General features: G+C 47.5%; 1 protein-coding gene across 2 annotated transcripts in view; it reads left to right on the forward strand.

The window, feature by feature from the left end:
- WDR48 (WD repeat domain 48) overlaps window positions 1-26,265 on the forward strand; it is a 589,407-nt gene extending 563,142 nt beyond the window's left edge. For both annotated transcript variants that reach the window (XM_085632038.1, XM_085632039.1), the window contains exon 19: window positions 24,496-26,265. In XM_085632038.1, the coding sequence (XP_085488164.1) occupies window positions 24,496-24,591 (96 nt within the window). In that variant the 3' untranslated portion in view covers window positions 24,592-26,265. The remainder of the gene's footprint in view (window positions 1-24,495) is intronic.
- Window positions 26,266-26,559: the final 294 nt, after the last annotated feature.

Here is a 26,559-nt window from a genome sequence, read left to right on the forward strand (position 1 = left end):
AAGGTGATGTTATCCTCTCTGTATTGCAATGGCTTTGTACTAGGTCATCACGTAACGTTCTAGCTCTCCTGAATGTCAATGGTGGTGCCTTGGGTATATCCTTCCCTAAAACTGAATCCGTTTTCAGGATATGCCAATTCCTTCTCAATATATTTCTGATGACCTGAGCATCTTCAGAATAATCAATAATTATCCTGAATTTGTTGTCGATCTTTTTTGCTGGTCTGGTAATGTGATCCTCATTTTTAATCAAATCAAGTCTAGACTTCATTTCTGCTTTTCTGATAGCCTCATTTAGGATGTCCTGATGGTAACCTCTCTGCCTGAACCTATTCATGCTTTCTCTCGCTGCCACTTGATAGTCACTATCTAGGGAACAATTTCGCTTAATCCTGAGGAGTTCACCGTAAGGAATACTACTTGTAGTCTTCTCAAAATGGCAACTTCGGGCATGCAATACGGAATTCCCCGCGGTCGGTTTTCTATGCAAGCGAGTGGACAGTCTACCTTCCATGGGGAACACCACTAGGTCCAAGTAGTTTACACATTTGTTACTGATATCCCCTGTGAACCTAAGGTTTAGGTCATTGTTGTTAAGTATTTCAACAAAATCATTCGCCATTCGTTCAGTACCATTAAAAACAATGAACAAATCATCAATGTATCTTGTCCAACAAATGACTTTCTGAGTCCAACATACATTGGTCTCCGCCCAGGCCACCTGCTCCTCCCACCAGCCCACGAACAAGTTCGCGTAGCTGGGGGCGAAGCAGGTCCCCATCGCGGTACCGCATGTCTGTTTAAACAAGACATCCTGAAACAGAAAAATATTGTTATGCAAGCAAAATCTCACGAACTCAATTATCATTGTATTATGTTCTGCCAAATGAATTGGTCGATCATTCAGGAAGTATTGAACCGCCTGGATTCCTTGGTCATGATTGATGCTTGTGTATAGACTGGATATGTCGAGGGTCATCATTACAAAGTCATTTTCCCAATGTACATTTTGTACTTGTTTCAAAAAATCCTTGGTATCCTTGATGTAGGAAGTGAGTTTAGTGACTGGTTCAGACAAAAAGAAATCAACATACTTGGACATGTGTTCCGTTAGACTTCCCAAAGAAGAAACAATTGGACGACCGGGGGGGTTAACAGGGTCTTTATGTAGCTTTGGTAAGTGGTAAAATGTAGGAATTTTCGGATGCCTACATTCCAAAAAACCATACTCTTCTTTGGATAGCATCCCCTTATGGTACCACCTATTCAAAAGATTCCTGTAAGATATTACACTGCTCTCAAATTCTTTGCGTGTTATCTTCATATAACTGGATGTATCATTAAGTTGATTCAGTGCTTCTTTCTGATAATAGTCAAAGGTCATCAAGACGACATTGCCCCCCTTGTCAGATGGTTTACAGATAATGGATTTATCATTCTGTAGATCCTTGATCGCCTGTTTTTGTTTCTCAGTAATGTTACCCCTCCTTCTGTTGTCCAAGTTGCTTCCTCTTAGTTTAATCAAATCCAGTGTCACTGCCTCTGTGAATGTATCAATAGAGTCAGCCGGCATCATCGGCACAAATTTAGACGTTGGTTTGAATGGGCTACCTGGATTGATTTGAATAATCTCCGATTGATCCACTCCTTTCTTTGTGATCAATTGTCTGGGGTCACCCTCGTGCTGTAGGTCTTCCATAACTGCCAATGTTTCCAAATCGCCAGCTGTGAGATTTTCCATTTCACTGGTAGATGGTGTTTCTTTCTCTTTTGTAGATTTTTTGCCTTGAAAATATTTTGCGAGTTTCATTTTTCGCGCAAATCGGAACAAATCAATCTTGGTTTGCGTGTATTCAGATCTCTTTGAAGGGCAGAAACTTAATCCGTATTGGAGAACTTTTAATTCAGCCTCGGTTAGTGTTCTCGGTGTTAGATTCACCACTGTAAGAGATTCCGTTGTTATCGTCTCGCCCCTCTCCTGCTCCGGGTGATCCGAGGAGATGCGGTGCTGCTGCTTGCTCCAGCCGCCCCTCCTTGTTCTGCGTCTGCTTTTTTCCTTTGTGGCATTGGTTTGCCTCTTCCACCTCTGCCCCACGTTTCCCGGATAATGCGAAATTCCTTGTGAAAAGGTGTTGCCGCTACGTCTTCAGCACGTCTTATTTCTCTTTCATCGCTACTCAACTCTGCATCCGTAACTTCTGATTCTGATGTGTCGCGTTGCTCAGTTGTTGCTTTGCCTTTGCGACTGAGTAATTGTCTTCTAGGTAAATCATACCTTTTGGCAAAAGTCAGGACGCGATGCAATAATAACTTCCTAGGCAATTGACGTGATTAGTAAATTGATATTTAAAATGTGTCCAAATAGTATAGCCAAAACAGTTTTTTAAAAAAATTCACATTAATGTTTATTGTTAATATGATTCTCACAGAATCAAAGACCAGATCAGTAAAAAAAGCGATTCAACAGTGCATTTATACATAATGTAGACATTCAATGTAATAATATTCATCAAACTAGTCAGGACGCGCCCTTGCTCGTAATCTCGCTCATCGCGCTCGAACTTACTTTGTTTCCTTTGTCTGATTTTGAGTTCATAGGTTGTGATACGTTTTTTCATACCCTCTTTGAACTCCTCCAATTTACTCTTGTCGCATTGTTTTTCAATCTCCTCCTCCAATGTTTTAATCTCCTGTAGCGTGGTGTCCCTATTGCTCCAGGCGAACTTGATCAATATCAATAACATGCCCTTAGAGGAGGCCGCTGTGTGCTCCGCCCATTCCTCCAACAATTTGGGGTTCGGGTTTTCGTAGGCGGGAATGGTGTAGATTCTGAGACCACGAGGGACTCTTTCCACATCGATATAGTGCTGTAGCGAGGTGGCCTCCCACCATTTTCGTATTTGACGTTCGTGGAGTCTTTCTAAATGTGCAAACTGTTCCTTCAAAGCATTGGACCCACGGGTCCCATTTTGTCCGCCGTCAATATCGCTCCCACCTGAACGAGTATCGGTTCTCTTTTTAAATATTTCGTTGGCCACTTCACGTCGCGCCTCTACATTGAACATAACTCTTATGTGAAAATCAAAGTTATCTGCTGTTTGTTCCCTCGACCTGCCGCAGTTCAGTACACAGTTATAAGGATTTAAATGTCAAATTCCTACCCGCTCCAGGAATCCCTTCACCAAGTACGAGTCCAAACGCGAAGGAGTTCACGTCTTCCTCTGCTCGGCTACAGTAACGGGCTCTCCACGCGGTGAAACAATGTTGCAAGATTCGTTGCGGCGGTGAAGAGGAATTCAATCGAGCTCACATTTCCGTCACGCCCCTTCACTCGCGGTCGGGTGCTTTCTATGCGGCGACGGACTCCGCACTTAGTCAAGGCTCCGGGTACAAAGGCACCAGCACTCACGGGAACAGTTGTCCAATTTTATTTTATTTGGACCAGCTTACAGCAAAACGCGTTTCGGCTATCGCCTTCGTCAATTGCTAGAGGCATCGACTTTTCAGTGGACATAAATACTCCATTTACAAACATAAACATCAACATAGGACTTACTCCAGTCCAGTCCACTTTGGCGGCCATTGCTAAACATGCAAACATCATTCTCAATTGATATATATATTTTTTTTAATTTAAATACCCTCTCCCTCAGATCCCATTTATATCCGAGGACAGGTACCACCAGATTCACTAGTAAAAACCAGCGCTTGTGAAAGATCACTCAAGCTAGCAGTGATGCGCCCCCACCCGACAAGGAGAGCAAGTGCATTGATGCAGCTGGGAAAATGGTGGCAGTCCAAACTGCAAACTATTGGCGTATCACCAACTCACAAGGTTTTGCTGGCCAGGTATTCCCGTGCTTACTGGGACAAAATAGAGGAGCTCCTCCAACATCTCCCAGATGAGTACCGGAAAAGGGGACAAGAACTTGTTGCAGAGGGCAAACATAGATAACACTTTAAGGACTAGGCAGTTGTCCAGGAGGCAACTAAACTTTAGCAATCTGACCAGGTTATGTCATCCACCTGCAGTTTTAATGAGTTGATCACCAACTCATTGGCTATGGTCCTTCCTGCAAGGTGGCATAAAACCTTCAGCGAAGTAAAAAGTCCCCTTGGTTTAACGCCCACTTATTTGCCCTAAAAATGGTTTGCAAGCATCTGGAGAGAAAATCTTATAACTAAGCCAGCAAACTTCTGTATAGGACAACCATTAGGTCCTATCATGTGAAAATAAAGGCCTCACAATCAGCCTATTTTCCTCCAAAATTGAGCTCTCCAACAACTCCCTTAAAGTGATCCTTCAAATCCTAAAAGACATCACAGGGCTGAAGCTCTCTCTTTTCCCCAGAAGACTTGCTAAAGCACAGTAGTAATCTGGCTCTTTTATTTCAGAAGATGATTCTGGACATCTGCTATTATTTCCCCAACAGCTCAAACCTTGAGGATCCCTCAGGTGGCCCCTTAATGCAGCCAAAAGAAACTCTTGCCTTCTTTTCTGACAATGCGTTAAGCCTCCTCACAGATCTCTTTAGGGCAATACAGTCAGGCTCTCCTCTCAACCCTGCCTTCCTTCACATTCTCAGGCAAAGGTCTGATAGCATTGCTTCATCCTTGGTGGATCTGCTTAACCTCTCCCTCTTCTGGGGGCAGGTCCCTCCACAATGGAAACCACTTTAAAGAAAGTCCAGTCTTGATCCCCTTTGTTTAACTACAAGCGGATCTCTCTGTTACCAGGAGCCTTGAAGCTCCTGGAGAAACATGTTAACCGTCACCTTTCTGCCTTCCTGCATTACAACGAAATCCTCCACCCCTCTCAAATACAGTTTAGACCTCGGAACAGCACAGAAATAGCTTTGCTGGCAGGGGTCGAGGAATCAAGACATTTGCTCTACCAAAGAGGATCGGCAGTCATCATCCTCTTAGACCTCAGTGCGGCCTTCGATGCGGTAGATCATGCCACACATCTATCGAGTATCAAAAGTGGGCATCGATGGCTGTGCACTGAAATGGCTTTCTTCCTTTTTGGAGACTAGAACATTCCAGGTTTTAGATCACTCATGTTATTCAGACATTCTCCCTTTGAGCTGTGGGGTGAATCAGGGGTCCTCCCTGAGCCCCACACTTTTAAAACTTTGCCTGCTCCCCCTAGCTGATATTGTGCATTCCCATAGGTTGATATTGGTCTCCTACGCTGACAACACTCTTTGGTTATCTCAATCTCCCCCGATCCCAGCTCTAGTCATCTCAGCCTGGCCCAATGTCTTCAGGAAGTAGCCAAATGGATAGCTAACTGTAAACTGAAGCTCAATGAAGACAGGACAGAAGTTATTATAGTGGGCAATAATCTCAGCAAAATATTCCAATCCCAGTCCCTGACTGTCTGGAGAGGCTTACTACCCTCAAATGTATGATAAAGGGTCTTGGTATGTGGCTAGATGCCAGCCTCATGATGGACCACCAGGCCAAACATCTTGCCGCTAACTGCTTTTCTTAGACTGTTAAAAAAGGTTATTAATCTCCTTCCTTTTTCAACCAGAAGACTAATCATCCAGGCCCTTATTTCACGCATTGACTATGGTAATGCCTTCTACCTCGGTTCCCCCCAATACTTGATCAAGAGACTGCAGTCACTCGCAATGCCACAGCCTGGCTTCTTATCCATCTTCCAAGCCACCAATTTGCAAAAATGCCTTGAAAGACCTACACTGGCTCCCAGTTAAGCAGCGAGTGCAATTTAAGGCACTATGTCTTTTGCATAGTTCACTTCACAAGAAAGGTCCTCTCCTGCTATGGTCACTAGCCATGCCATACATTCCTAGGAGGTCGCTCAGATTCCCCTCCGCCCATCTGCTGCAGGTTCCCAAGATTGAGATCTTGTTGGGGAGGCCATTCACTCTCCTCTGGCCAACTAACTCTGGAACACACTCCCACTTAAACAGCGTCAGCTGACCAATGAACTCTCTTCACAAAAGGCCTTGAAAACCTGACTCTTTAGCAACTAAGCCCCCCTCAGCAGTGTACTGGCTATTATGAAGACTGTTCTAGTGCTGAGAGGCCTACGGGTAGCCATGTGCTCGATAAGAATCATAGAAGAGCATGCCTCTATATGTTGTGCCCTAGACTCTGCCGACACAGCGGCATGAGGAATTAACACTAGCATCCTGCTCCACCGCCATGCTTGGCTGCGTATTTCAGGCTTCAACCCAGAAGTACAACATAACCTCCTAAGTGTCCCCTTTGATAAGGTACATCTCTTTGGGCCCCAACGTCAACGAGGCCCTAGAAAAAATTGAAAAAGACACAAACTGCGAAATCCATGGGGGCACTTCAGACACCTACACCTCGGGGTTCCTTTCCCTGCTCAGGCTACCATGGAGGCTCCAAAAACACAACTCCAGAAACCTCCTTATCTTACCAACCTAGCCAAAATCAGTGCTCGTCCACGGAGGTTAGTACAAAGACTCCTACAGAGGCAACAACACCAACGGTGAAGGCACATGCGTTTCCCTGCACGGGGAACACCCACCAGCAAACAGTGACTTCCCTCACCTTCCCCCATACCATATAAAACCTGTCTGGGCTTGTAAACAAACATTTCTACCCAAAGGCAGGCAATAACATCAGACCAGTGGGTGTTGGACATTATCCACCATGGTTACTGTCTGGAGCTCATCGCAACCCCCCCAAACATTGCACCTCGCACCCAAAGGCTGTCACTGGAACATCAAACACTGCTCAAACAGGAAGTTCAAGCTCTTCTTCTCAAGGGAGCTTTAAAACCTGTCCCTCTACAACATCAAGGGTATACGCCCTATACTTCCTAATCCCCAAAAAGGACTGATCTTTGTGGCCCATTTTAGATATAAGGCGACTAAACCACATCGCAAATACCTACGATTTGTGATAGCAGGAATTGAAAGTCCTACCTTTCGGGTTACTACTGCTCATCTATGCCAGCAACACACTCAAGCTACCATAGATCTTCTCCATCAGTTGCGTTTCAGCGTCAATTTAACAAAATCTCACCTTCAACCTCAACAAATTCAGCTGTATCTGGGAGTTAACCTGAATATGCAACTAGGATTAACTTCTCTCAATACAGCAAGAATTCAAAATTTTCAAACACTGCTATTCCAATTTCAACCCAATCAGCAATTCCCAGTAAGAATAGTCATGTGGCTCCTATGCATGGCTTCTTGCATTGCCATAGTACCACGTGCATGACTACACATGCACCCTTTGCAGGAATGCCTAGCGCAACTGTGGTCTCAATCATAGGGTCAATTACAAGATCTATTGTTGATAAACAGCCTCACTCATCACTCTCTGCAGTAGTGGACCACCAACAACCTATGAAAAAAGGGCGGTCTTTTCTAGATCCCGTTCCTCACATCACTCTGCCAATGGATGCATCTCTCACAGACTGGGGTACACACTTACAAGTACAATACCTCACAGTCAAGGGTCTTTGGGATTCCAAGCACCAAGTTCTCCCCATCCACTACCTAGAGCTTCAAGCTGTTCACCTAACATTGAAAGTGTTCCTACCTCACCTGATCGGCAAGGCTGTCATAGTCCAGACGGACAACACAACTTGTGAGTGACCAGGAGGCATGGAAAAGTAATGCCGACTGATATCGGACAGTTTAGGTTATTTAAAGACACCCTTGTTGCTGCAGCTGTGTGAGCCAGGTGGCACTGAGTAAGACCAGGAGCTGTACACGAGCTGTCCCACATTGGATTTCGGTGACCAAGGGCTCGGTGTCCAACAGGAGCACCAACAAGCCTTGGTAGATACAACTGGTGTGGAGAACAAAGAAGGAGCAACATTGGGACCAGCAAAGTTCAAGGTACTCACCACTAGCAGGAGAGTCGGAGCGGGCCCGTATCAAGCAGGAAAGCCAGCTGAAGTAGAAGACCCTCAGGAGGAGACACAGTCCGAAGGCACAAGAGTCGCAAGAGGACTTCCAGCAGCTTACCAAGGAGGAAGACCACGGTGCAGAGGATGTGTTGAGGGGGCTGTACTTGGCAGGAAGAGATGCTGGAGGCTGGTGCTTCTTGTAGCCCGAAGATCTCTGGAGTGCAGAGCCAACAATCCTTGAAAACTGCAAGTTGACGCGGTGCACAGGCGTTCGGTTCCAGCGAGGGATACTGGCCTCAAAATTGCAGAGAGGACAGGTCAGGCCTCGAGGGAGGTGCAGAACCACCACCTGTATTGCTGAGCCTTTCGAAGTTTATGGGATGTTGCGAGCAGATGACCGGTCAACTGCTTTGCCTGCAGATGCAGGAGAGCGAGTCCTTCACTCGAAGGGAGATTACTTTGGGTGTCCTTGATGCCCACAGGTCTGTTGAAGATCCTGAAAGAAGCACAGACACAGATGACGACGAAGACTTGCAGATCAGCAAGACCAGGAGCTGCGGGAGTCTTTCTTGGTGCAGTCTCGGTTCCAAGCGAAGTCCAAGTGTCCATATGGTAGAAGAGTGACATGGTTTCAGGCTGGAGTCTTGTCCCACGACGAATCTGAAGTGCCACCCACAGGTTAGCCCTTAAGTACCCCAAGGAAAGGGTTTGAACGACTCTGGTCCCTCACAGAGGAAGGGTGGACATAGGGGAAGATACACCATGTCCTTTTTCCAGTTTTGTGTCAGAACGGGAAGCAAGAGCTCCCTGAACTGGCTCAAGCCGGAGAATGCTTCAAAGCAGTCTGGTGGCGCAGACAAGCATCCCCACCCCAGCCAAATACACCAAGTCCAGTCTGGGAAGTGGTCACACCTCCCTGTGACAGGAAACCTACTGTTCTACCTTCCCCTGCTCAAGCATTGCTTAGCAGGAGGAGGGCAGAATTGCGTCTGTGGTCGGCAGTAGCTCTAGCTTGCTGTCAGACCCTGAAAAGCTGTTACTGGTAGTATGGGAATACCCCAAGAGAGCCCTCCCAGTGCATGGATCATACTTCGAACACTGGAATCTGTGTTGGGGTAGGATCCCAACATGTTTGATACCAAACATGACCGGGTTCAGTGCAGCCTATATATAATTAAGCCTCTTGTAATGACTGATGTCCACTATATGTATTAAAATAGCTGACCGCGCTTACAAGAATCTACTCCCTGGTATGTAGGGGTGTCCTGCTCATGCAGGGGCATCCTCACACTGCTAACCAAGCACCCTGCCCTCAGGACTGAAGAGCCTGCCATAGGGGTGGCTTATAAGTTTTGAATGTAGTGACCTTGGATATAAAGAAACGTATCTTTCGTGAGAGGTGCAAGCACCAACTCACACATGCAGCAATGGCAGGCCTTTAGTCACAGTTTAAGTGGACTCCCATGGGTGGCACAATGCATGCTGCAGCCCATGGGAGACCCCTAGTGTACTTATGCCCTGGGTACCTTAGTACCATATACTATGGACTTACAAGGGTACACCAGTAGCCAATTTTGGATGTACAAAAGTACTTACCAGGGTCAGATTAGGTGGAAAATTGTTTACCGAATACATTTACAGTTCTCTGGGCTTGCATTCACATCCACTAGATTACATCTTGCAGCAGTAGCTGCCTATCTGCAAAATAGATAACACCTGTCTTTATTCAAAGTACCAGTTATTAAACCCTTCGTGGAGGGTCTTAAGAGTGATTGCACCTCAGGTTCCACCTACACCCTCCTGGAATCCGAACGTTGCTCTCACAAGACTCATAGGTTCTCCATTTGAACCCCTACATAACTACCCCCTCCAGTTTCTCTCTTGGATGGGGGCATTTCTAATTGCTATTACATCACTACGACGTGTTAGTAAGCTCCAGGCATTAACCTTAGAACAACCCTTCTTCCAACTTCACAGGGACAGGGTGGCCCTCCGCCCCAGCCCAAAATTCCTCTCAAGGTCTTCTTTCACTTTCCTCTCAACCAATCTATTGAGCTGCCGTTTTCTTTCCACAACCAAACTCAGTTGCAGAAAGGGCTTTCCATACATTAGATATCGAAGGAGTCATCACGTACTACATTGGCATAACTAAAACTTAAAGAAAAACAAAGCAAATGAAAACCTATATCCAAATTTGGCATAGCCAGATGGATAGTTAAGTGCATTCAAACATGTTCCGTTAAAGCCAAAAAATAGTTACCTACACCCCCTAGACCACACTCTACTTGAAAAATAGGGGCTTCCATGGCTTTCCTGGGTAACATCGCACTAGCTGACATATGCAAAGCAGCTACATGCACCACACACCTACACAGCGTTATTGTGTGGATATTCCAGCACGCCAACAAGCTAATGTAAGACAGGCAGCGCTATGAACACTCTTTCAAATAACAGCTACTCCCACATGTTAGCCACTGCTTTGAGAAGCACTGCTTTACAGTCTATGCAAAGCATGTGTATCTACAGCTACACATGCTTCGAACGGATTAGGTTACCCTGTAAGCTTTTGTTCGTGTCATGTAGTGGTGAAGATTCACATGCACTTACCTTCCTCCCTGGACACCTGTGGCCATTGCAGTTACCTTTACCTTATTTTTTTGCTATACATAGACATCTCCTTACTACACTTACTTTACACTCCATTGTCACCCGCCTGCGGAAAAACAATCTAACAGTGGAGTCGATGCCCATGCGCATTATCACCAAGAGGTGTCAGAGGAACTTGTGAATCGAAAGACTTCAAAGAAAAACAACTTGCACTCATCCGGATCCTACACCAGATGGCAGGAGTATGCAAAGCATGTGAATCAACAGCACTACATGCCACGAACAGATGCTTACAGGGTAAGTAACGTACTCATTATGTGCTAATAACTTTGACCCCATTTCACTAATTTGCTTAAAGGTTTGGCAGTAAGGTGCCACACTGCTTCTAGCACAACTTTCTCAAAATGCATGCAGATCTGCGGGGGGGAGGGGCAAAAGATAAAAGGGATGATCAAAACATCTTTTGTTCACTAATGTTTTGTGCTACTTGTACCTAAAAACAGAGTTGTCGTTTTGACTAGTCTTGGATTAATGAAAACTTTATTTCTGATTTTCATGTAAAACATCTTTTTTTGTTTTTAATACCTTGGTCTACAATTAGTGTGGCACAAAGGTGTTACTGCATTGATGGAACAAAGGGTCTTCAGCACACCAACTATTTGTTGCTTTACGAAATAAGGACACTCTCCAAACGGTATAAGTGTTTTAGCATGCATCAGGTTCTGTTTCTTTATGCTTGTAGATTAGAGAATAATACCTTTAAAGGGCAGATGTTGGAACACTGTTGTGGAGAAATATTTCACTAAAGGAGAGCTGTCAATAGGCTAATTGAACAGTGATCAGTAGTTGCTACTGCATTGCTATTTTTAGATGGGCGATTGCAGCCCTTTGCAGAACCTAGTTCAAGCCTGGGCTCCCTACTTGTTTCTTTCTCTATAAGATCATTTCACCTTATACAAGGGACAATTGAAATGTGTGCATGATCCACCACTGTAGAATAAAATGTTAGTAGCCTGTAGCAGTAGTTCTCTTCAATGCTATAATTTATATGCCGCCCTCACATTTTTAGGTTGAGCCTGTGCTAGCGCGCAAGCGCTGCTCTGGTCATCTGGTATAGGAACTGTACAGAGGAGAAGCCCCGCCCACATTTTTCTTGTCTCTGACCTTCATAAATGCTGGTGCCTAATTCCTTCATAGACCTTTAGTCCCTCCTTAGTGACGTCAATGTCGCAATTTGTATCCTCCCATGGCTACTGGACCCTTTACTTCGTTTCTTACTCGTAAGCACTATGTTCTTTAATGAGTTTGTCCTACGTGAGGCACAATGTGCTCTTATTACATTCAGCGCAGTGCGCGCTTTCACTTTTTAAGGTGCCAGGACAATCGCTGCCACTTGTCTTTCTTTGCAGTCAGGCACCCCAGGATGCGAAGCACTCGCCATTAGAGCCCCTTTGTTCGGCAAAGGCCGCCCGTCTCTCTCTCCCTGCGTGTATGTTTCGCATTGTGCAGCCTCTCCCACCGCCGCTCTCGCCTCTACAGAGCACTGCTGGGGCCGAGCTCTCTGCTGTTATCAATTCGCCTGCATGCTCCAGCTCTGCTGCGTCACTTCCGCCCAGGCAAGCCCTGCTGTGGTTCTGCAGCTCTGTTCGCAGGAGGAGAGTGGCTGCCGTGGGTGGTAAATACAGGTATGCGGGGAGGGTTGTGTGGCCAGTGCGGGGCACAGCAAACCTGGGGCGGTCACTGGACAAGAAGGGCCCAGCCCACGGACAGTGTTGGGAGCTTCAGGCGTTCCAGTTCCGTCCTGGCCCGCACTGTCTCTTCCTTAAGTCCGCGGATAAGGTCCGCCTGGGGAATACTGTTGTTCTCCAGGCCTCCCCTGCCAAGGAGTCGCCCCTGCTTGAGCTAGGCTCACAATAGCGATAGCAGGGATGTGAACACTGTGCCAAGCTCCTGCGGGGGTTGGTGGGGAAGTTTGAGTACCAAGCACTGGGTTCAAGTTCATTCTGGCAATAGGGACAGACCCAGGGGTCCGTGCATACGTCCATCTCAACCCCGGTGAGTGTAGAGCATGGCACCATGCAAATTAGTAGACGCTTTCACCATCCCTGAAACGGTTGCTTCTCAACCACTCTCACTATTGAGTTATTTTGGTACCATAAACATGAGCGGTGTCCCCTGGACCATTGAGTGGAAGACTTATTTCTTGTGTCTAAAAGTGTGAAATACGTTATCCAGTGGTGTTTTTAATGATATATCCTGTGATCTATTTCTGTTACATTATGCAGTGTTAACAATCGAAAATTTCTATATTTATTACTAGCCTGAAGCATTGCCAACCCTATAAGGGAGTGATCCAAGGTCTGGGTTGTCTCCGGTGTGTATCGACTGTGCAGATGTTTGTCCCGTTTTATGGCGCTGTGCCGACTCTTTAATTTATGAAATTCTATAAAGCCTGAATTCGGCACAAGGTCGTGCGTGTGTTTATTGTAGATCCTATGTTCCACAGGCATAACATAGCAACATGTCCAAAAAGTGTCTCCAAAATCGGGCAGCGCAGAGTCGTCCCTTGATTTCCCCTCCCCCTCCCCCCCCCTTCCCTTACCCTCCCCCAACACCGTTGTCTGTCGCCAGAATTACACTAGCTTGGTGTTTTCTTCCATAACCTAAGGTGTGCATACAAAGGCCTTGTACATAAGGCAGTCGTCAAACACCTGTCCTTGGAACAAGTGGGAGAAGTGCTGCATTCTTGTAATTGCTTTAGTGGGTAGCTTTTCCTCATACCCTCTCCTCTTTATCCTCCCTCAACAGGTCCCAATGTATTCTCTTTCATTGAGATCTCTTCTCCCCGTTTCTCCCTATCGTTATTACCTGTTCACTCTGGAATAAAACGCTGTTCTCTGCATGGTGCTTAGGAACTATAACACCACCTGTTATTTCACTTTCTCTTATTAGATCTCCTCTATGCTTCTGTTTTTAGTAGCAGTTTGCATCTCTGTGCCTGTAGATCTTAATTAATTAATTTGCATTACCTCGCTTATTTAGCATATTGAGAGCAGTGCAACACGTTGCCGTTATACATATAAGAATACCAGTATTATACGTTTTGCTTATATATGTGTGTTGGCAATCGCTTGGGTACTGTCTGTGGAATTACGTTTGACAGCAGACATTCATTACTTTTAGGTCAGGCCTACATAACTGGTTAGGTCGTGGTTGCCTCATGTAAACAAATCTTATAAATAAAAAATACCTATATATGTACTTAGGAGGTGCTTTGCTACTGCCCTTTTTATTTATTGGTGTGGTCAGCAGTCATTAATACTTTTGCTTACGCCCACCACAGCATTCAGCAGGGGATGATGGGACTGCTCACATTGGCCATTGGATCTTTCTGATCACACATGCACATCTTTCTAACAAGCATTTACAATGCAATAGGTCTCGCATTTGCTACAAGCAAGGCTGGCAGTAAAAGAACTGCAATTACTTCCCAGCCTTGCTTTTCGTAATCAACGACTGAGTACAAAGTGTGTGTTTACACACCGCTTGCAGGTTTAAACAAGCATTGGCATAGCCAATAGGTCTCGCCTTTGGGACCTTATAAGTGTTTAGCCATGCCACACATTATCCCCACTCATTATCCCCACTCACATGCCTACACAGTCCAACAACACATAGCATGCTGGAACCAGGAGGGCCAATCTTATAAGAAGAAAACTCAACAGACGAGGTTGGTTATAAATAACAGAATTGTTAGAAGCGCATCATCAGACATGAGTCAACTTAAAATCTAAGCGGTCTTCAGAAAGAAAAAACTGTCAACCACAGACGCTAATTGCCTTGTTGGTGCTAGTGTGGTGCAGTGAGGGGCAAATATGCTTGAAGGGTGGTTAAATAGCAATTGTAGTGGCAGTAGATGAAGGTTTTCAGGCTAATTCAGGCTGTCAGATCCCTACAGGAGGTAGCATTCTAAGCCCTAGCTGGTTTGCAGCCGAGTCCATACATGCATGCAGCACAGTATTGCACTACCCTGGAGAGCATATCATGCACAGCCTCAAAAGACAGCGTGGGTCAATCTGATGAACACAGATGGTACTAGTGCGTTTGCTTTAGTGTGAAAATATTTAACATCTCCGGGGTGGGATCGTGGGCCGGATTGCAGGGCTGCTCTTTTCTGTGAAGGAGGAAGTCTCCCTCATGGGAGCTAGAATCCAGTGACTCGTTAATGGCTGTATTTTCCTTCTCAGGTTTTAGCATTGACTCATAATGCGCAATGTACATACAACACACATACATTTTCAGAACTCACGAAAACTAAAGAGGAGACTGACTTCTCAGTGATGGACCCAACCTCCCAAAGCGTATTCACAATGCCCCTGCTTATTCAGGACAAACCAAACGAGTGCAAGGACCCCGGTCCCCTGACATGCCCGGGCATGGACCGATACTGGCTGACCAAGGGAACTCTTTTGTTAGGTGTCCGAGAGGCACAGAGAGACATTTCTCCGCTGCACACAATCCTAGCAAGGGTTGGTGTTCACGAGAAAGCATGCTTCATGCGGCCAAGTTTTGAATGGGCACACTACAAAAACCCTAGCAATGGTATATGTGTTCCAAGGGCACACATATACCACTAATGGCAGACAGATGTGCCTGATCCTTGGCACTCCAACTGTATTTCACTGCTGGGAAGCTTGCAAACATGAACACATAGAAGGTATAGACGCGTGCCTAATTTCTGACAACGGACCTAAAATCCAATCTCAGCATCATTCTTTGAGCAAATTGTGTGACCTTGGGCAAATTCTTTTATCCTCCTTTAAACTCGTATCCTTTAAAACCAACAAATGGGGAGCGCTTGCAGACAGTCTGATGGCAGTGATTCGAGTTTTGATTCGAGTTTTATATCAAATTAAAAAACGGGAACGGAACAAACTCATCCCATACATTATTGTGGTAGGTGCCCACGGATATAGGGTTAAATGGTGCATTAGACGCCACAGGCCCCACCAACACGCTTCCTTTATGATAGGAGAATGCCCAACATCTCGGAGATTTGCTCTCTGCTCCTCCCTGATATTTGTATATTGGTACTGTGACCAAATATATGGTATTATCCTTCACCGCAAACGATGCCCAAACTGTAAAAGAAGAGAGTTTTACGGATATGTTAGTCCTTCCGGGCCGACGAAATGACCAAAATAAAGATCGTCACAGTTTAGAGCTCCAAGTGACTCTTATGAAATCAGTGTCTGGAACGCATAGCATCAAAGACGAGCGGGACATCAAAGTGCGGTGTCATTCAATCATAGCTTCAAGGCTTCTGAGCGCTAGCCGATAATTATTTTCTGTGAAGCACTAGTCACTGTGGAAGGTGTCCCTGCTATCCCAGATGTGAGAAGTCAGTTTGATATGATAATAAGCAGTATTTGGAATTATTGTATTTGGCAGGGGGAAGGTGGGGCGGAGCAAGACAGTACTGGCAAGTGAACAGGAGTCATTTTGTACTGAGTAATTCTGCCTGTGTGAATTAGTGTGCATGTAGACAAACCAGGCAGCAGCATGTGATTCGGTTTAAAAAAACGGCGCTTGATGCTCAGAAGGGGGAGCTGGAGGCTACAGGTCCCTGGCATAGAAGGAGGAAGGGTAGCTGCATCCCCTGTGTGGCAACAGGAGACAGGCATTACCGGGGGTACAGGATAAAAAAACATTTGCGGCCGCGAAAGTGAAAGCGTGATGGAGTGAAAGCGCTGCAGCATCCTCTGGACTTCCGGCGCTAGGCTCGACCTAATGAACACAGCTGTTTTTAAGCCGTCGTGCTTGTGCTAGCTTGCCCCTAGCGGGGACACAGACTTTTTTTGCAATTTGATATCTCTATTCAAATTGTGCCACATGCACGGTTTGCAAAAAGGCTAGATAGATTTAGAGGGCAAAACAGAGTTTGATCAGGCATTCCATGAAAGTCATCCATTTATTATGTGCCGCTAAGGGGCCTAGTGTCAAGCAAATGGGGCTCATAACAGACATTGTGATTTTCTTTTCCATCATCCTTGGCAGATGCTTTGTGTCAACTTGCACAGTATAAATGTATAACTTGCAATTTTATTCTAATGGAATTATAGATTGGGGATATTGCTGGCCTGGCACCAGGAAGTACTCCTGTTAAACAGTGTGCACCTGTGGGCTAAGGCAGAGCTACTCCAGCATTTAGTAAAAGTTAAGCAATACAAAAGGCATGGAAGTTCACGGGGGGGGCGATGGGGTCCTTATAACTTTGCTTTAGAAAATCTATACAAAAAAGTAATGTACTATTTAGTTACACAAACGATAAAAACATCGAGTATGCAAGACGTCGACGTGAGAGTGAAAGACATTTTACTATTGTTACCTTTTTGAGGCAGTGGTTTAATGTTGATTCGAATCGAGCAGATTGTATTTCGGCATGTTAACGCGCTGTTAAGTTTGTTGAGCTTGCGTGCAGTTACTGAAATAATTTTGGTTGAATCCTCTCCCGTTGCTCATATGCAGATAATTGAGTCTGGCGTCGTGGGAATGTTTTTGTCATGCTGTTCTGTGCCTGTGAACTTTCTACGGGACACAGAGTGCGGCTTTTAATTCATATAAAGACAATTTAGTTGCAGTTTATGGAATGTTCTAAATGAGCAAAGCAGCTGTAAACGTACGGTTTACAGTGCAACCACATGGTGTTCTAGCCAGTCTTTTTTTTTTTTTTTTTTTTTCTTTTTTGAAGAAATGGTATTAAAAGACAAAAGTATCCCAAAAGGAAAGTGGGCGAAAGAATCACACTGAAAGGGAAAGAGCGCTTTTGTTTAGAAAATAAACACTGCCGCCCGGTCCTGAGTGGTATCCTAAACATAGCTAAACATTCCGGCGTGTTTATTCATTCTGGCCATTTCATTGCGTGCTACCTCAGAGCCACAGATGGACAGCTGGAGTTTCCAGGCATAATTAATATATAATGCGCTGCTCCTGCAGTGTGGCGCTCTTGTGACCAGCTGCCGCCCTGGGGTCTGTGAGCAGGCTTCCCTGAGCCCAGCAGGACCCCGAGTGATAGTTTTGAATTTTAAGATGTGCTTGCGCACATCCTGTGTAGAGAATGCGTGAGAATACGTAGCAAACGGTCAGGTAATCTCCGTGCCACTGAACGGTTTTCTCATCTGACCCCTTATCTTTGAGGTTTGTTGTCGTATAGATTTAAGTAATAGTCCAAGAAATTTACCCCAGACCCTTACACAAATAAACACAGTCCCATTGAAAGAGGCAGCACTTTATTGGATTTCACAGAATGAAGTCCGGGCTGCACATATATCTGAACGCTAGGCCTCGGGTACATCAAACATCAATATACAACAAGCATTGGCCGCAAAAGTGACGCAGCCGCGAAAGTGATCGCGTGTTGCGAGTGCTGCGCTTAATGCGCATGGCGAGGAAAGCCATATGGCGCCTCTGCTCGTAAGCGCGCGCATATGCACTGTAGCTCTAGGCTGGCCATGGTAGCATTTTTTGGAGCCCTCGCAAAAAGTCTCACCAGACCAGCGCATGCGCTGGGTCAGGCGAGACCTAAAAATATATAAATCAAAGGCATTGTCATTTACTACACCAATATCTCAAAATATAGAAAATGCAAGACCTATTGCATTGCAAATGCTTGTTATATTATGGTGCTGACATTGGTGTAGCGTTTCTGCCATTAGTAAGGCCTTGTAGCTCAGTGGCCTTTCTGGGGTTGCCTCTGCATGAGATTCTTAGGTTTCTTCCTCACACCACAGTCCCAGCCTTCTGTGCTGATCTGGACAGGGTGTCCTGGTCCATTTCCTGTTTTGCAGTATTGTTCTGTTGGTGTCAGATTGTGCTGTATGAGGGACTTCAATATGTTGTGCTCTGAAGCATTAATTTGTGCCATCTGTTTAAAATACATAATTCTTAGCAAATCTGCCAGAGGTATTCAATAATCCTTGTAAAGTTGAAAAAATATATAATCTGAAAGAAACACGTTAGTTAGATTCCTCACCTTAGAATATCCCCAGGCGTCAGACTGGATCCGGAAGATTTTTCGTCAGCAATACCCCTTGCGCGTCGCTAGGCGTCGTCTGCGGCTCCGCGTCTGTCGTCGGCGTCGTGCGCCGGAATGACGTCGTCGGAGTACTTAGCCGCCGCCCTCGCGCGCTGACGTCAGTTCTTCTTTTTTCCGCGCCAGTAAGCGCAGATCCGGGAGAGCTACCCCTTTTAGTCTTTTTTGACTAAATCTTTTTTGATCACTTTTGATCCTTGTCTGTCGACATCTGGTGCCGGTAGGATGCCTGGGTTCAAGGCTTGCGAGGATTGCCATCGACTGATGTCGGTGACCGACCACCACCGCCGGTGCCTCTACTGTTTAGGCCCCGACCACGACGCGGAGTCGTGCTCCGATTGCCAGGCCCTGACTTCGAAGGCTCGGCGGGAGCGGTCCCGCAAGCTTCTCGAGCTTCGCCACTCGGCTCCGCGTCGTGCGCGATCCCGGTCCAGGAGGAGGTCCAAGGATCGCTCGCGGAGCCCTAGCCGACGCTACCATCGATCGTCGGGCTCCAAGTCGTCGGGTAAGTCCAAACGCTCTAAGAAGTCCAAGCGGCGACATCGCTCTTCGGACTCCCCTCGCCGGTCGCGCGACTCGGCCGAGGGTCCAAGTGGTTCCACCCCCGCGGCTCCGGCGGAGCCGCAGGCGCCGCGCCCGTCCCCATACCCTCCGGTCCCTGGGACTAACGCGACGCCGGCGGAGGTCAGTGCCTTCCTCTCGGCCATGAGGAGCCTGGCCCCGCCGTCGACGCCCGCTGGCGCGCCTTCGGGCCCCGCGGACTCGACTGGGCAACCTTGCCTGCCGGCGGCTTCGGCCCCGGCGCCGTCGACGACTCCGGTCTGGACGCCGCAGGTCCCCGCGGGGCCCATGCCTGGGCCCCCGTCGACGCCGGTTGACCTAACCACTCCTCCACCGGCGCCGGCGCATGAACCACCGACGCCGTCACCGGCGCCGCCGGCGCAGACGCCTACACCTCCGGTGCCGCCGCCGCCTTTGGTGCCGACTCCGGACGGCGTCCAACCCCAGTTTAGCCCTATTCCGGACCCGGCGCCGCAACGGCGTCGACCGACGCCACGTCCGGCGCCGCTTGAGACCTATCATCTCTACAGTCCGGCTCCGATCATTCCTCCTGTTTATCAGGAATCGGACGACGGGGGCGACTGGGAGGGGTTCGAGGACCCTATGGCTGTTCAGTCGCAGCTTTCACAGGACTGGGCAGATGAACTGGGGGAGGCCAGTGGTCTAGATACCTCGCCAGACACTGGATTCACTTCTCCTCCGACTGTGGCTTCGGAGGAGGGTGCAGCATTTTCTGTGGTGCTGCGCAAGGCGGCCGCAGCCCTTGGGCTCGAGCTGCCTGCCGTGGCTGTGAGGACTAACATCCTCACTGAGGTGCTTCAAACCGCAGCAAGCTCCACTGAGCCTCTGCTGCCGTTCAATGAGGCCCTCACTGACGTTCTGCAGGGCATCTGGTCCAAGCCCTCCACAGTTCCTCCTGTGGATAGGAACGTTGCCAGGCGCCACCGCCCTGCTCCGGGCGACCCCAGTTTCCTGTCCCAACACCCCACCCCGAGAGTCTGGTTATCCAGGCCTCTACCTCCCAATCCTCCTTCCCGACCGCTCCGCCGGACCGGGATTCCAAGAGACTCGAGCAGTTTGGCAAGAAACTGTTCTCGTCCCTTAGTTTGGGCCTGCGGTCTTTAAACACCGCCTGTCTCTTGGACCGTTATTCCCATTCTCTGTGGGATACGGTGGAGGACGTGCTGCCCCTGTGTCCGGAGGAGGTCCGGACACGTCTTACCCAGGCTTTGGCCGATGGGAGGGATGCAGCGCGGCACGCCATACGATGTGGGCTTGACACCACGGACTCGCTGGGTCGGGCAATTTCCACCACGGTGGCGCTCCGCCGCCACGCCTGGATGCGGTCCACGTCATTTTCCGGGGATGTCCAGAACACCCTCATGGACATGCCCTTTGATGGCACTCGCCTGTTTGGTGAGAAGGCGGACAGTGCGCTGAACCGCTTTAAGGACTCCCGGGCTACGGCCAAGTCCTTGGGCCTCTCGGCTCCGCGGGCGCACACCTCCGCTTTTCGCCCCTTTCGTGGCCAAGGAAGGGGCGCCTCCTCACGTCCGCCCAGCCACCAGCCGCAGAACCAACCTGCGCGCGGTCGCGGACGTGGTTTCCGCCGTGGCGGATCTGGAGGACGACGTGGTCAGCCCACATCCACCCCGGCAGCATCCGCCTCAAAGCCTTCCTAGTCCGAGCTTTCAGGCCCATTCCACGCCAGTGGGCGGCAGAGTTCGCCATCACCTGCTCCACTGGCGGTCCATTACATCGGACAGGTGGGTGCTGCAAATCGTCCGCAGGGGCTACTCCCTCCCCTTCGAGTCGACCCCTCCAGCCATGCCACCGCAGCACCACCGTATCTCGGGGGATCATTTGAATCTTCTCCGCGAGGAAGTTTCGGCCCTCTTGGCCAAGGGGGCCGTCGAGCGCGTTCCGAGTCCAGAAGTAGGTCGTGGTTGTTATTCCCACTACTTTCTGGTTCCCAAGAAGGGCAAAGGGGGCCTACGCCCCATCTTGGACCTCCGGAACGTCAATGCCTTCCTCCGAAAGGAAAGGTTCAAGATGTTAACCTTGGCTCAGGTTCTAGCTGCCCTAGACCCCGGAGACTGGATGGTAGCGTTGGACTTGCAGGACGCATACTTCCATATCCCCGTCCTGCCGGCCCACCGGCGTTACCTGCGGTTCACGGTGGGCCAAGAGCATTTTCAGTTTACCGTGCTCCCCTTCGGCCTCACCAGTGCCCCTCGGGTGTTCACGAAAGTGATGGCGGTGGTCGCAGCTCATCTGCGCAGATCAGGGGTTCCAGTCTTCCCCTATCTCGACGACTGGTTGTTGAAGGCGGGCTCGCCCCAGGCAGTCGTCTCCCACCTCCAGACTACGGCGGATCTCCTGCATTTGCTGGGATTTTCCATCAACGTGCCGAAGTCACACCTGAGTCCCTCTCAGAAGCTCCTCTTCATCGGAGCAGTTCTCGATTCGGCGCAGTTCCGGGTCTATCCACCGGAACAGCGGGTCCGGGATATACAGGCCCTGATTCCCATCTTTCGGCCTCTATCCTGGGTTTCGGTCAGGCTAGTGTTGCGGCTTCTGGGGCTGATGGCCTCCTGCATCCTACTAGTGCATCACGCCAGGCGGCGCATGCGGGCTCTGCAGTGGGACCTGAAGTTTCAGTGGGCCCAGCATCACGGCAACCTGTCCGACCATGTCTTGATCTCGGAGGGCACTGCACAACAGTTGCAGTGGTGGCTCACGGACCGCGATTGGGTCATGGGCAGGAGCCTCTCCCTTCCCCAACCGGAGCATGTCGTAGTGACGGATGCGTCCCTCCTGGGCTGGGGTGGCCATATGGGAGAGGCGGAGATCAGAGGCCTCTGGTCTCCGGCGGAGTCTCGTCTCCACATCAACCTGTTGGAGTTGAGAGCGATCCGACTTGCACTGAAAGCCTTCCTTCCCTCTGTCAGGGGCAGTGTCGTGCAGGTGTTCACGGACAACACCACCGCCATGTGGTATTGCAACAAACAGGGCGGGGTGGGGTCGTGGACCCTTTGTCAGGAGGCTCTGCGCCTCTGGACGTGGCTGGAACACCAGGGCGTCACCCTAGTGGTTCAACATCTGGCGGGCTCTCTGAACGCCAGAGCGGACGAACTCAGCCGCCGGTGCATGATGGATCACGAATGGCGTCTGAACTCCGAAGTGGCGCAAGGTCTCTTTCAGCAGTTGGGAGAGCCTTGGTTAGATCTATTCGCCACCGAAGAGAACGCGCAATGTCAGCAGTTCTGCGCGCTGGAATTTCCAAGGCGGCACTCGCTCGGCGACGCTTTTCGTCACAAGTGGAGTTGCGGTCTGTTGTACGCCTTTCCGCCTATACCACTTCTGCCCAGAGTGCTGAAGAAGATCAGGCACGACCGGGCCCAAGTCATCTTGGTGGCTCCGGATTGGGCACGAAGATACTGGTATCCCGAGCTACTCAGTATGTTGACCGATCCCCCGATACGTCTGCCCCTTCGGGAGGATCTTCTGTCGCAGCAGCAGGGGACGGTCCTCCACCCGAACCTGTCCAGCCTCCACCTCCATGCGTGGAGATTGAGCGGCGGCAGTTGATGCCATTTGACTTGCCTCCTGAAGTCTGTGATATCATTCTGGCAGCCAGGCGTCCCTCCACAAAGACGGTATACGCCTGCCGGTGGAACAAATTTGTGGCATGGTGCACAGCAAAGGCTGTGGATCCCCTTTCCGCCCCTCTTTCTGAGGTTCTCCTCTTTCTTCTTTCTCTGGCCCGGCAGGGCTCTGCCCTGGGCACCCTGAAAGGTTATCTTGCTGCCATCTCCGCCTTCTTGCGGCTTCCTGATCAGCCTTCTCTTTTCAAGTCCCCTGTGGTTACACGCTTTCTAAAAGGCATTACTCACACGTTCCCTCCTGTCCCTTTTGTAATGCCTCAGTGGGACTTGAATCTGGTCTTGACATTCCTGATGTGCGCTCCCTTCGAGCCTCTTCACAATTGTCCTCTTCGTCTTCTGACTCTTAAGACTGCTTTTCTGGTAGCCATCACCTCGGCTAGACGGGTGAGTGAGCTCCAGGCTTTATCTTCAAAGCCTCCTTTTCTCTCTGTTCATCCGGACAAGGTTGTCCTTCGGCCTCGTCCTTCCTTTCTTCCGAAAGTGGTGACTCCATTTCATCTTGGGCAGTCTGTCACCTTGCCCACCTTCTTTCCGCCTCCGCATCCTTCCAAAGAGGAAGAGAGGCTCCACCGTCTGGACCCAAAACGTGCGCTCTCCTTTTATCTGGACCGCACGAAACAGTTCCGGGTGGACGACCAGCTTTTTGTTGGGTACGTGGGCGCTAAGAAGGGGAAAGCTGTGCACAAACGGACCATCCCTCGGTGGGTCGTTTTGTGTATCATATTTTGCTATTCTTTGGCGAAAAAGGACCCTCCTGTTGGGCTGCGCGCCCATTCTACTCTGGCCACAGCGGCTACTACTGCTTTGGGACGGGGAGTCCCTTTGCAGGACATCTGTCAGGCGGCGACGTGGGCTTCGTTACACACGTTTGCCAGGCATTATTGCCTTGACAGCCAAGTCCGGAGGGATGGCTTCTTTGGCCGTTCTGTCCTCCAGGACTTTCTGGTGTGATCTTGGTTCGCAGACCCACCACCGGGGATGGTATTGCTTGGGTATCTATTCTAAGGTGAGGAATCTAACTAACGTGTTTCTTTCAGATGAACAAGTTACTTACCTTCGGTAACGATGTATCTGTAAGAAACATTAGTTAGATTCCTCACCGACCCACCCATCCTCCCCGTTCTGCGAACTGACATCTAGGGTTAAGGTTGTCCTTTTCAGGCCCCTAGATTTTATTTTTGGCACCAGTGTCGGTCTTTGCATGGCTCTGCGTTCCTGGCGCGGAAAGCTATGTACAAGAACTGACGTCAGCGCGCGAGGGCGGCGTCTAAGTACTCCGACGTCATTCCGGCGCACGACGCCGACGACGGATGCGGAGCCGCAGACGACGCCTAGCGACGCGCAAGGGGTATTGCTGACGAAAAATCTTCCGGATCCAGTCTGACGCCTGGGGATATTCTAAGGTGAGGAATCTAACTAACTAATGTTTCTTACAGATACATCGTTACCGAAGGTAAGTAACTTGTTCTACAATTCAAGAAGTTGTAATCCTCAGGGTGTCCGGTGTAATTCGTAAGTAACTTTTCCTTGCTTTTCAAACGTTAGATGCTTGGTAGAAATAGAATGTAAAGTATGTGATTTTCAGATCTTTTTCGTAGTTCTTTATAGATCTACTTTATCATTTCATTTGTGCTGGGTTTAAACTGCAAAGTCCCCTAGTAACACAGGTATACAGAAAGACTAAATTCTGCTCTTTTTCTCAGGTATTGGATCCCAATATGGACCTTCGAACTGTGAAGCACTTCATTTGGAAGAGTGGAGGTGATCTTACTCTTCATTATCGGCAGAAATCAACATGAAAAGACTGAAAAAAACTCAGATGGTTGTTGTTTTCTTTGATCTTAATGTACTGGTTCAGAGAGTAGTACTGTAGGCGCTCTCTGGCCCTTTGAGGTTATCAAGACTTCCAGCGAGTGATTTGGTATGGGCAGAACTTGTACATTGAATTGAAGTGACTGTGACACCTGTAACATTGGAGAAGGAGAAACGTTCTGCCAAGATGAGGATGATGCGTTGGAGTGGCTCATGTTTGTAAGATTTACGGGAAGTCAACTTGTGCCCGTCAATATCTTTACAATGTATGTCCTCCTTATGTATATCCATAACATAATGTAATCATCTTTATGCGTGATATGAAACACTCTTTTGCCCATAGTTACTGTTAAGTCTATTTCCAAGCATGCACGCTCTTTTTAAGTACATTCCATTGTTAATGTATTCTGACCCTATTTTAACAGGTTTTTTTTCACAGGAAAAAACAGCACATGCTTACATTCGAAACTAGTATATTCTGCACAACCTGAATCCACTTTTAACTCTGAAATAAGCATAGATTACCAGATTTGTTTTATTTCATAATCTCAAACCTGCTATTGCAGCAAGAGTGATCGGCATCATTTAGATCAACTTTATGTAGCAGGGTAAATTGTGATGCTGTGCATCATAATTGAACAAGATATCTGTAAAGCATTTTAGATGGCTGGAAAATCTAGTTCAAGTCCTGCATACTCTCTCAATGACATTTAAAAAGTCTTTCTGTGAAGAAGACAGGCAGCTGTTCTCTTATATATGGTATCTTTTTACCATTATACCTACTCCCAATTAATTTAAGAATTCCCTACTGTTTGTTCATTATAAAAATAGCAAAGCAAATAAATATAATATTTAGAATATGAAAATGAGTATTGATTTTGTTACTAAAGCTGGATACAGATCTTTTTTCATTCTGCGATCTTCCCAATCAGTCCTATACTTGAATGTCTACTAAACCTATCAGACTTCACAATTCCTCCTTTCCAGGGTCTTTAATTGCCATTATAACCCAAAAAATAGTTTCTGAAATGTGGCAGTATATTGTATCAGCATTCCAAATGTTTAGAAATAGAAGTACATTTTACTGGCATATATCTTACACTTTATTAGGAGCAGGTACGCTTCTTTATCCCATCTATCCCAGCCATATTTAAATTGAAATCACTGGAAATTAAATACTGGGCAAGGTAAAAGAGAAGGTATATTTTTTAGCTTAGATTGATGGTGGGCAGAGATAGATTCCATAAATCCTTTGTTACTTTAACATTTTGTAGTGTTGGCTATCCAAGATTGTATAATTTTGATACGTCATACTAATTTGTTTCCTGGTTCACATTTTTGTTCAACATCGTACATTTTTGTCTGAAGTACTAAATATTATTAATTGTAATTGTTTTAATACAAAATGTCCTGTTACTTTTAATCATGTCTGATTCAAGATTTGTTCTTATAAGCTTGTGTCCTTCCTAGTAGTCTTTTCCAAACCTTTTTCTTGTCTCATTTTCGTGGTTTAAAATGTGATGACATTTCATCACAACCAATCCCACCACTCCCTGCCCCCTTTAATAGATTAAAGTCTGGTAGAATGGAACAAACCTGTCTGCAATGCCAAGAGATCTGTATTTCATGGATGTATATAATAAAATTATTTGTTTAAAGTATTTCTAATTTTGAAGCTTGTTTATTATATTCCTAACATGTCAAAAAGAACCACGATTTTGGCAGATTAGACTGAGAACTGGACACTGTATAAGAACTGCTGTGACAAGCTAGATGTACCTAATCCCTTAATACTGTTAACCCTGCATAGATTCCATTTTTAAGTCTAATTCTAATGTCTTGAGCAAAATCAACTGTACTTAACAGAACCAGTATGTTTGAACCAGTGCTCGCGTGCATTTTTAAAATACTTCTATGTCAAAGCAAAAATTGCCTGTAAACTTGTGTGTGTGTAA

The sequence above is a fragment of the Triturus cristatus genome, chromosome 10, assembly GCF_964204655.1.
Source record: "Triturus cristatus chromosome 10, aTriCri1.1, whole genome shotgun sequence".
Taxonomy (NCBI): domain Eukaryota; kingdom Metazoa; phylum Chordata; class Amphibia; order Caudata; family Salamandridae; genus Triturus; species Triturus cristatus.